The sequence below is a fragment of the Chrysemys picta genome, chromosome 19, assembly GCF_011386835.1.
Source record: "Chrysemys picta bellii isolate R12L10 chromosome 19, ASM1138683v2, whole genome shotgun sequence".
NCBI lineage: Eukaryota > Metazoa > Chordata > Testudines > Emydidae > Chrysemys > Chrysemys picta.
In genome coordinates, this window is record NC_088809.1 from 17,041,520 (window position 1) to 17,053,651 (window position 12,132).

The 12,132-nt window shown below is 40.0% G+C and overlaps 1 protein-coding gene across 2 annotated transcripts in view; it reads left to right on the forward strand.

Annotated features, from left to right (window-relative positions):
- The window catches only part of ZZEF1 (zinc finger ZZ-type and EF-hand domain containing 1), an 81,083-nt gene that overhangs the window by 42,841 nt on the left and 26,110 nt on the right, over window positions 1-12,132 (forward strand). For both annotated transcript variants that reach the window (XM_024103465.3, XM_005284470.4), the window contains exons 30-39: window positions 34-198; window positions 1,270-1,389; window positions 2,361-2,522; window positions 3,251-3,380; window positions 3,653-3,791; window positions 4,754-4,919; window positions 5,506-5,765; window positions 7,166-7,338; window positions 7,910-8,066; window positions 11,432-11,568. In XM_024103465.3, coding sequence (XP_023959233.2) covers window positions 34-198; window positions 1,270-1,389; window positions 2,361-2,522; window positions 3,251-3,380; window positions 3,653-3,791; window positions 4,754-4,919; window positions 5,506-5,765; window positions 7,166-7,338; window positions 7,910-8,066; window positions 11,432-11,568 — 1,609 coding nt within the window. The remainder of the gene's footprint in view (window positions 1-33; window positions 199-1,269; window positions 1,390-2,360; window positions 2,523-3,250; window positions 3,381-3,652; window positions 3,792-4,753; window positions 4,920-5,505; window positions 5,766-7,165; window positions 7,339-7,909; window positions 8,067-11,431; window positions 11,569-12,132) is intronic.

A 12,132-nucleotide genomic window follows, 5' to 3' on the forward strand; every position in this document is an offset into this window, starting at 1 on the left:
GAAGTTGTCATTGGGAGTTTGTGTTTTTCCTAGTATTTTAAAGGTCCTTGCTTTGAGGAAAGCCCAAGCCCAAAGTATCCTAGAAGTGCTGAAGACAATCCGCCAGTGTTTAGAATCTCTTGGGCAGCCGCACTGTTTCCATCCACCTTGTGTACTCTTTCTCTTGGAACTTCTGGCCTGCCAGAAAGATTTTACAAAGTAAGTATCTTTTTTAGAAAATTGGAGCTAACACTATTCTGTATAACATGTCTACATGCCCTGACTCAATACTGATTGCCCAGGGTGAAAAGAATGAGAAGTGATGGCCTTGTGAATACAGATACAAGAGCAAGTGCATATATTGTGCCCAGATCAATATTTAAGATTCTGTGCACACTTTCTTTGGTGCATTTTGATCGTTTACATTTTAATATGGGTACTTGGAGATTTAGTTTCAGTATTCCTATTTATGCCAACAGGGCTCAGCAGCTTACCCGCAGCATATAGCTATTAAAATGTTCCCAATTATCTAACTGGATCACAGAAAACACAGAAAATTAGACTAGAATAGTCTTAGACATTCACAGTCTTTAGCTTTCTGTTTATTATTTCAGTTTAAACTGCTGCTCCTAAATAGGATCGGTTCATCTTTTTCCTTCAATAAGAATTTAAGCTGGAGCTAGGCTACCTGGGTTAGATTAATTTTAGTTGCTCTGTCAGCAATACTTGCTTGGGAGAGTTCTTTTCCCTTTTGAGTCTTTTCTACATGAATTAATGTATTAGCTAATCTGCAGTTAGATACTTAGTTGTGGAACTAGCTTCCTCTGGCAGTGTCCTATGGCTAGTGTTTTACCAACTCATCTTTTTAGTCATTCAGCTGCTTCTCTGTGAATATTGGGATTTGGAAAGATAAATTAATTTTAAATATGACTGATAGGTGTTCAACATAACTCTTAAAAGATGGTGATTATAATGTGTCTACGTAGATTCTAAAGCTGGTTGCCTCTGACTTGCTGCGCAAACTGAGTTCTCATTATAGAGTGCTGTGTAAGATCTGTTAGCTGCTTTCTTGCTGTGTGTTTTTAAAATTTATTTGAGTTGGACTTTTCAGGGCCAGGTGGTCAAATGTTATGAGTCATCTTGATACTTCCGACAGTTCCATAGGAACAATCTGCGTTTGGTGTCCTGTTTTGCGCTTCGCTTCTAATTCTACTTGTATTTGAACAAAGTGTGCTATGTGAAGTAAAGTGGTGGATTCTACATCTGCTAAACTGACTTTTTAACTTTTAGTTATTTTGGACACTTGGAAGGTTGTGGTGTTGAACTGCACAAAGAAATTCGAGAGTCCTACTATCAGCTTGTTCTCTTTTTGGTCAATGCCATGAAGGGATTTAACAGCATTAATGACAGGTACGGAACATAGCCTACCTATGTAACATGGAATGTTATTTTTGTTACTTTTGTCCTCCCTCACACCTTCCCTTCTATTATTAGTTACATTTATTGCCTTGTATCAAATAAGAGTGTAAATTCTGGTATGGTGTGACCATTCTTTCCTCTGTATGCAGTCTGACACGATGGGCTATAATTAGGGCTGCAATTTTGTCACGGAGGTCACGGAATCCGTGACTTCCAGAGACCTCCATGACTTGAGCCCCAGTGCCTGGGAGCTGTAGGGTTCTGCACCACCCCTGACAGTTAGGAACTATGGGGACCGAGCTCTGGGCCACCGTGGGAGCTCCGGACCGGGACCCCTTGGGTGGTGTGGGGAGCCTGCAGCTCCCCATTTTGTTCTGCATATTTTTAGTAAAAGTCTTGGATAGGTCATGGGCTTCCGAGAATTTTTCCTTATTGCTCATGACCTGTCTGTGACTTTTACTTAAAATGTGTGACAAAATCTTAGCCTTAGCTGTAATTATTATTGGGGCTTTTTGGTGCTACTATAGTATAGAAAATCACTTTTTACTTAATTTTGCTAATTAGTAAGGACAAGGATAAAATTCAGCAGTACTGGATCACTTTGTTCATTTATTTTGACATATGTAATGTAACTTTTGCCTCTTAGTATACACTTTGGAGTATATCAATAATAGTAAATGTACTGTAGCACATTTGGCAAGAATAACAAAGCATTAGTGACAGGAGACAGCACCACAGCACACTTTGCTGTTAAAACTGCATAGTGAGACAATCAACTTGATGATTAGAACTATTGGCATTTTGAAAGCTTGTGGGTTAGTAAAGTAAGGTTCTACTGTTCATTTAATTTAACACGCAATAACTTATTTAAGGGTTTAGTGATAAATACTTTATTCTTTTCCCCAAAAATCATACTGCTTCAACTTCAGATTAAAGCTGTCATGTTTTCCCAATTTGTTTAGATCATTGCTCCCTGCCTTATCCTGCGTGCAGACATCCCTCCTTCACCTCTTGGATATGAGCTGGGAACCAAGTGATCTTTCCTTTTTTGTTGATATTCAGTTACCACTTCTTCTTATGACTATGTCACAAGAAAACATAAGTATTCATGACAGCGTGATTTGGTAAGTCAGCAAGACTATAATTTTTATATAGAACTAAGGTTTTGTACAGTTTTTGGCAAGAATGAGCTCTGAACTTTGAAACAAGTAGTAAAGACACTGAAGACAGGTGATGTAAAATTTTCAAAAGCATTTATGTCCCATTTTTCAAAAGCTACTAAATCATTTAGCCTCCTAAGTCGCATTGTCTTAAGTGCTTTTGAAAACTTTACAGAGATGTAAAGAGTAGTAACTTCTGCACTAGCAGAAATTTGTTTTTAAACTGACTATTGCCATACAGTATCACACTACTGGCAAGTTACCAGCAAGATAGACATCATCTTACTCCTCTGGCATGAGCATCGCATCTGCATGACTCAGAGTGCATTCATTTTAACCTTACCCTTTTACCCTTGGCCCGTTTGTTCTAGAAGGAAATAATCTTCATTTGTCTATATTCTATCATAATTACCCAACAGCAATTCTATGAGCTTGGATTTCCCAGGTGATGTGTGTTCGCCCCGGTGTGTGGTGGTTTTTTTTTAACAAAACAAAAAAACTAACAACCCTCTTTGTAGCGGGGGTGGGAAGGTCTCTGGAATATTGTGGCGGTGCTTTAGTTTTTAGGTGAAATACGTGATCTTGTCTCATTAGCACCTTGTGTCTGAATTTTAGTTTTTTAAATAAACTATCCCAAAATGCATTATTAGGAAGCCTGTTTGCATTCAAACTTAATTTTGAGCTTTTTTTAGTCAGTGGAGTGAAGAAGATGAGATTGCAGACTACAAGCAAAACTCCGAGTGGATGGATGAATGTCAGGATGTAATGTTTGAGACCTGGTATGAAAAGATAGCCCAAGCTGACCCGGAGAAGCAGAGAAAGGTGACCTCATGATTTGTTGTTTATTTTTTCATGCTCCTTGCAGGAGATTTTTTTTCAAAGGCACAAAGAGAGAAACAGCAAGCTCCCACTGGCTTTCTGTGAGTTGGCCACCGAACTCCCCTATGTGCCTTTGAAAATCTCCTTGGAAGTGCATGCGTAGATATCTCATCATGCTTTCTTGCAGAAGGGAACATTCTGCTTTGTGTTTCGAAAGGGCTTTCTCATAACCAAGCAAGATTCAACATGTAAATTGTGTCCATTTATTGTTCCAGATGCACATGTTTGTTGCTCGTTACTGTGACCTATTGAACGTGGACATATCATGTGATGGTTGTGATGAGATTGCACCCTGGCATCGCTACCGCTGTTTGCAGTGCAATGATATGGATCTATGTAAAACTTGTTTCCTAGGTAAGGATCTTGTCAGAAAATACTTCTGGAGCCGAAACAGTGTCTTTCCAGATCATGCATTAGAAAGTTTTCTATGAAATGGGCAAAGGGAAAGGTGTTTTGGTTTTGTTTTGTTTTTTTTTTTTGGAAACTTCCCAAGATCTTAACACTTGTAATTTTTCCTGTTTTTTCTGATCTGAATGTCACCCGTCTAAATTTTCAGTATATATCTGAATCATGTGCTTTTTAATGAACACACTAACATAAGTACAACTAGAGGAGTAATTTTGAATTCACAAGTGCTTATAGGATTCAAACTTGCAAGTTGCCAGTTTCATCTGAACTTGAATTTGGCATGGAATTCTGAACATAAAATTTCTCCTTTACATCTTTTCTCCTTCCTTTTATCTTTGGTTTTTGTCTCCTAAACAAAAATGTAACCATATTTGATTAGTGTGGATTTCTTTTGGAATGAACTCAATCGGTTGTATTGGAACCAGTTATATTGCAATATTCTACGAAAGGATCATGGTGAGCTGGAAAAGAGAATATAAGTGATGTGAATGACATTGATCATTCAGTTCATAAAGCACAACATACTGTAGATCCTATGGTAAGGCTAATTTGTATAGTAAAAAAGTTTCTCTAATATGGCATATCTGATCACTTGCTGCAACTTGGACATACCTTCACAACTCAGACTCCCCTTTTTCACCGAACTACTAGCAGAACTTTGGTGTCAGAGCTTATAAATTAAGTGGTGGCTTCCATTGATTATCTAATGCTGCTTGTAGTTCAACTTCTCTGCTTACAGGGATAAACAGAGTTCTCTAGTCATGTGTACTCATCTAATCAATAATAATAAAAGAAAAGAAAAATAACAAGAAACATATACTGGCATTACATTATGAAAAGAATGGGAAGATAGATACTGTACCTAAAGGTCATTGCAGATGCAAACTTTTTTTTTTAATTCTACGTAGGTGGCGTTAAACCTAAAGGTCATGAGGATGACCATGAAATGGTTAACATGGAATATGCCTGTGATCATTGCCAAGGGGTTATTATAGGTCGCCGGATGAACTGCAATGTGTGTGATGACTTTGATCTTTGCTATGGGTGTTATTCTGCAAAGAAATACTCTGACAGGTATTGGTATGCGATTCCGTACTCACCAGCTTGTGGGCAAGAACAGCAGCAATTAACACCTCCTACAGTCAGTCACTCTAATGTCACTCCTTGGGAACTTGTGTCTGAGCCCAGAACATCTAATTATTGTCCTTAGGAGAAAAGTAGCAAATGTTGAGCAAAAGTTTTCAGCTCTAAATCCTACCCCAAACTTCAAAGTAACTTGGTTACAAATCTTTCACACCTTGTAGTCCTAAAAGTAATCCCATCACCCAGAAGTATCAGAAGATTGATAAGATAGAGTTGATGAGCATGAAAGACACTCGTTACACCTATGGAGATTTACTTTCTTATTACCTCCACCACTCCGAGATTGCCGCCAAAGTGGTTCACATAAACTTGATTTGTAGAGCTGGAGTTCTAGGGACAGATCTTCAACTAGTGTAAATCATCAGCGCTCCTTTGAGCCCAATGGAACTCGGACAGTTTACGCCTTGTAAGGATCTGCAGTTAGAAATTTTGAAACATGCTTTCTATTCTTTCTTCTTTTTCAGAAAGAAAACTTGCATTTAAACTTAAGTTCTAAACTGTAAACCCTTTCTTTCAGTCACCTTCCCACTCACAGCATCACAATATATCCGATGGTGACCATTCGAATCAGTGACCGACAGAGACTCATCCAGCCTTATATCCACAACTATTCTTGGCTGCTGTTTGCTGCCTTGACGCTCTACTGTGCAGACTTGGCAAGTGGGGATGAAGTAGGAGAGAAACTTGATTCGCAGATTCTCAGTCACGCTAGAGTTCTGCAACAGCAATGTATACAGCTCATTGGAGACTGCCTGATGAAAGCACAGCATGGAAAAGGTGACCCAAATCCTCCATTTATTGAAACACAGTAGTTGTTAGAATGAGCCTGGTGCAAAACCTCTGATTAATCACTTTGCAGTTTTCCAAGGAAAGAAAAGTCTAGCTTAATAGGGATAGCTCAGTGGTTTGAGCATTGGCCTGCTAAACCCAGGGTTGTGAGTTCAATCCTTGAGGGGACCACTTAGGGATCTGGGGCAAAATCAGTACTTGGTCCTGCTAGTGAAGGCAGGGGGCTGGACTTGATGACATTTCGGGGTCCCTTCCAGTTCTATGAGAGAGGTATATCTCCATATATTATATTAATATCAGAGGGAAGCTACTTTGCATTTCACTAATAGTACAGAGAATGTTTTATAACTGATCATTTAGAAATCTTATTATTAGAGTAACAATAGTCTCAGTGATAACGGAACATGTGATTGGAAAAAAAGAAAGCTTAAGAAAATTAGAGTAATATACTGGGACAACTTCTCATAAATTTTCAGTTTAAGAAGACACACTGTGCCTGGATATGGATACAGTTATCTTGTTTACAGGGGCCCTGAGGAAGAAAAATATATGACATGATGAAAAGTGTTTCTTGATCTGCACTATTGGCCAGATACTTTTAATCTTATTTATGATGTGAAATAAGGTGCTGCAGAAACAGTCCCATTGACTTCACGGGAGGGGGGACTCGATCTAAGTTACGCAACTTCAGCTATGTGAATAACGTAGCTGAAGTCGACGTACTTAGCTCTGTTTACCACAGTGTCTTCACTGTGGTAAGTTGACGGCTGACGCTCTCCTGTCAACTTCGCCTGCGCCTCTCGTCCTAGTGGAGTACCGGAGTCGATGGGAGAGTGCTCAGCAGTTGATTATCGCGTCTAGTCTAGACGTGATAAATCGACACACACACACACACCCCCCCGGATTGATCGCTGCAGGTAATGTAGACACGCCCTAAGATTCTATTCAGTGCAACATAAGGTGGCAGAATACAGCTCTGTGTAAAATGTGTTTGAAAGTTAAAAGTTTTCTTTAAAACTTGGAAAAAGCTTGTTCTGTCATACAGGTCTAATTTATAAAGTATAAAAAAGCCAGAAATGGCTGAGAACTTAAATTGGATGGTAACAGATTGTGAGTACCAGTGATGAGTGAACCTGGTGATATTCTAAGCTCTCCACTGTGTTTGTAGCTGGTTCTGGCCACTTTAGAGTGACAATCCTGGAATCAGGTTTCAGAGTGGTAGCTGTGTTAGTCTGTATCAGCAAAAAGAACGAGGAGTACTTGTGGCACCTTTTTATATAGATTAACATATCTGAGTCTCTTGCTAGCAGCTTCCAGATTTTGGTTGTGAAAGGCTACGTGTCTTAGTATTCAATCCTTAAATAGATTTTGTAATCTTTTCCCCTCAGGTTTGAAAGCTTTAGCTCTCCTCTGCATGTTGCCAGAAGGTGAATCTTTCTCAGAGAATGAGACCACTTCTGTCAGCCCTCCAACAGGTGGCACTATAGAGGGCCATGCTGGTGATAAAGCAGCCAAGGGAATGAATAAAAAGCCAAGGACAGGCTCTTTTGTACATTGCAATGTAAGTACTGCTTCTTTACGAAATTCCAAAGTACAGTTCAGTTGATGTCCATTCTTGTATGATCCTCAACAGTGATAAATATTTCCATTCTTTTCTCCAGTGATGTGGGGTGCAGTAAGTGAACTGGCATGTTATACCTGCATCACTGGGTCACCTCACATTTCTAAAGGTGACTTTGATTCTTCAAAGTTGTGTGAAAGACGGACAAAACGTTTCCCCTCTGAATGGACCATGGGCGCTTAAATTAGTTTTCAGGGACGTAGTGCCCCTCCCCAGCCTTACAATTCTGTTACAATTTGATTTCATAGGCCAAATAGTTTCCCATGTAAGAGAAACTTATTTGTGGATGTAACGTTACGTATAACATAGGAAAAATGTGTAATTTTTATTTTGCATATGGAAACTTAAGACTTGAACATAGCATGAAATATATCAATGAAGGGGTTTTATAATTTAAAATAACTTTTTTTGCCAAGTGAAAATAATTGACTCAATTTCTTTCTCTGGCTTTATCTCAGTGAATTAAAATGTTCTTCAGTCTCTTGCTATATTTATTTTGTTTTATTTTTAGGGGAAAGATGTTCGTGATGAAATTCAGTCTTCGGTAGAAAAAAAAGGAAGCCAAGGCAATCCTTCTAATGCTCCTTTATCAAAGAAAGATGTTTTGAGACAGGATTCAGAGACACTGGCTCTTAATTCTGTAGATGACATAGCTTCACATCTTCCAGGTAAGAGATTTCCCATTTCATCCAACATACACATACTCCACCCATATACACAGCTGTATTTTTGTGTCCATCCTTATCTTGTACGTTTGTAAATAGATTCAGTTGAAGTAAACAGGCTGCTGCATCAAGACCTCATAATCTTATGGCTTTGGAATACCCATCCACAGAGCATTTTACCTGAATTTCAATTTGTACAGATTACCACATAGCTAGCAGTAGGTTTGAAACATCAAACTGAATTGCATACATTATGTGATTATGGTAAAGTATATCTCTACATACAAATTATAGCGCTATTGGATCTAATACATTACAAAGATTAAGCATGCTTTCTTGCTTAGTAAATTTCTCTCAGGCATTTCAAACCCATTTCTCTAGATTACTCAAGTGAATATATTCAATATAATCATTATCTGCTTGCTGTGTATTAAGTTGCAGAGATGATTTAAATCTTTTTCTCTTCCTTCCCCTCCCTGTATTCTTTGTTTTCATTTTTCTACTAGTTTAAAGTCCATTCCTTCCCCTTGTGTTCTCTTGAAAGTGCACATCAAAAGCTGTGCTGTGCCTATGATCTTGTCTCTTTTTAAATTTTTAGTATAAAATTAGAGGTTTTATAGAGATGCCTTTATTGATTAAGGTATGTAATCTAGAAAGTACTGCTTACATTTTTTAAAAACTAAATTGTGGTCAGTAAACTATGAAATAATGGTTTAATAGCACTCTTGCATAATACAATTTATTTGTTAGACATAACTTTAAACATATTTAAACAAGGTTTAAGATCCCGTGGACAATATTATCCATGTGTGACTGTACTCACAAGGGACTGGAGAATCTAATTACAAGCCAACGTTCTCATAATGTCAGTTTTTCCTCCCTAAACCAGAAATGAAGGGTTTCCTAGAGTGAAGATATGTAGAGGCAATTCTCAAAGGAGAAAGAAAGATGACTTAACAGTAACTGTAACTTGAATTATCTCTACAAACCCATTTCTTACTCCTTTTGAATTGCTGTTGAGATCTTTGCATCGTGATAAGGAAATGGGGAAAGCTGTGGAATCAAGTCTGCTCATAGATAACAAGTTCGGAGCCTGCCATATCATGGATTAACAGTGCTTGTCACGGAGTGTGGGGGGACACAAGGCCCTGCACCCCCGGCTTCCTGCGATTCACCATGACTCTCAGCCAGCCGGTAAAGCAGAAGGTTTATTTAGATGACAGGAACACAGTCCAAGATAGGTCTTGCAGGCACAGACAACAGGATCCCCCCCCAATTAGGTGCATCTTGGGGTCCCAGGGTACCACAGCCCCTTGGGGGGTCAGAGCCCCGTCTCCCTCCCAGCCATTCCACCAGCCAGCTCTGAAACTCCCCCCTCCAGCAACCCCTCCCACAGCCTTTGTTCAGTTTCCCCGGGCAAAGGTGTCACCTGGCCTCTAACCCCTTCCTGGGTTCTCATGTTACGTGCTCGTATTCTCCCTCATGGCCAGTCTCCCATCCCCCAATGCAGACCATCCTAGCCACGCTCCCCTGCCTTCCCAGCCAATACTCCCCACTCAGCATTCAAAGACCACATTAAGAACAGTCCCAGTTCGTCACAGTGCTACACCCCAGCTTTTAAACCAGAGGTAGGCAACCTATGGCACGCGTGCCTAAGGCGGTACGCAAGCTGATTTTCAGTGGCACTCACACTCCCTGGACCACCGGTCCGGGGGGGCTCTGCATTTTAATTTAATTTTAAACGAAGCGTCTTAAACATTTTAAAAACCTTATTTACTTTACATACAACAACAGTTTAGTTATGTATTATAGACTTCTAGAAAGAGACCTTCTAAAAACCTTAAAATGTATGACTGGCATGCAGAACCTTAAATCAGAGTGAATAAATGAAGACTCGGCACCCCACTTCTGAAAGGTTGCTGACCCCTGTTTTACACAGTGTCTCTTGGAGGAACCTTTTCAGTGTGGCAGACCCCCACAGAGTCCCACTCCTTCCTTCAGGGTAGGCCCCACAGCCTCCTTGCCTCCCCGACTCAAGCTTCTGAGCTCTGGTACTCCTGCTTCAATACTGTGAGCTCTGCCCAGCAAGTTCCATTGAGGTAGACTCCTGTAAAGATTTATACACACTTCAAGAATGCACCTCAGCAAGTATTTGCAGTGGCACCCAAGCAACATTTTTCAAAACCGAGTAGGGTTTATAAGTCAACTGGAACACAGTATTGGAAGTCCTTGGGTTAGCCTAGAGAAATAAAGGCTAAAGCGTAGTCCATTCTGGTCAAGACGGAGCAGTTCATTAGCCATGCTGTAGTGAACTCCATGTCAGGCTCTGTCTCTCTCAGACCTCCTGAGTCAGTCCCAGGAGAGAGCAGCCAGCCTCTAGAAACCAACTCTTTTTATCGCCTGCTGATCACCTCTGTCCTTTGTTCTTTGGACAGGGCCTGCTGAAAGGCAGAGATAAGCTCCTTCCTCTGGGTTATTGTTTGCTAGGTGTCAAATGTGCTGGTGATTGGGGCTTTCCGTTGTTATCTTGGGTTTTCCGTTGATATGGGCTGGCCTCGGTAAATCCTTTTAGTGACCCATTCAGTCCACTCAGATAGCTAGGGGACATACATATCTGTCTCTCTCCTGTGTCTCTTGGTCAGCCCTGAAAGCAGTCTTAAGCCTATTTCCCACACTGGGTAGCAGTGCCCAATATAGGGAGAAACTGAAGCACACAGAGGATACATAAAAATACTTCCAAAAAATCCTGCTTCATCACAACCCATGCTTTAAAAGCAAAACTTTTTGATTTAATCTGTCTTTTCCAGCTATACTCACCCACTCATTTCAAATCAGGTATAGTTTTAGCAGTCCGTATTCTTGAGAACCCGTGAAGTGGGAAGTTAAATGTTTTTTGCAGTATTTAAAAGCTGGGATTCCACTCATTCAGATTGTATACACAGCAGTGGTCTAATTTTAGTAGCCCAAGACACAAAAGCTTCTGAAATAAGGTTGATAAAGTTGGAAGAGGAGATACACAAGATGGTAATCAGAATGATGTGACTTTAAAGTCTCTGTCTCTGAGCCAGTTTACTAGATATAGGGCTTGTCATAAAGATGCATTAAGGTTGTATTGTTTGAAATGAGACTATACATTAACGCACTTTAAGGAACTTGTAGTGCAAGCCAGCAGGGTCCACACAGGATGCACCTCATGCTAGTGTGGTCTAGAACCGACAGCCCGCTGGTGTGCACTAATGCACTGTGTAGACAAGCCCATCGTCTTTGTGTGTCTATTTATACTTACTATTTCAGACTTTAAAATATTAAATTTTCACTTATGTTCTACAGTTGTACTGTTTTTAAATTCATGTTTATTTAAAACACAGATGCTGAAAATTCAGAAGAATCATCCCAAAAGCAGGCAGAGAAGGCTCTAATGCCTAGCCAGGAGCAAGTCTTTGCTGAATGCTCTCAGAAGAGGATTCTTGGCTTGCTGGCAGCTATGTTACCACCTTTCAAATCTGTAAGAATGAAGTACAAACCCTTCCTCCCTACCCCCAGGAAACTAGTTGATTTGTGAGAAAAATGGGGAAAATTCAAGCTGAAACAAATGATGTAATGGGAGAAGGAGAGGCTGGGAAGAGCTACTCTAGTTCCTCCTTTTTGCTAGCTTGTGTCAAAATGCTAATGTTGAAGTGTTTTATTACATTATTTAGTTACATTATTAATTAACCACCAACCATCAGGTAAAGTTCAGATTTGTTTGTCTAACTTTAAATCAGCCCAACTAAACTTGGTGTTAACATTTTTGCTCTTGGCTTATGCACCAGGTTTTACCACAGAGTAAATTCCCCTCCTTGTCTCTCTCTCTTCCTCCTCCCCCCCCACCCCCAATCCTATTTTATGGGAAAAGTATTGCCAATATAAAAGGAACATAACTGAAAGCAGCTTGAAAAAGCCTCAGGCCCCATCCCCTAAACAGCTTGTAAGGGCGACTTGGAGCCCTTTTCCCCCAGTTCTGGTTGTCCCTATTGATTTGCACCAATGAGTAGACTTATCACTATGCAGTTAATTTGTCTCTGTTTTT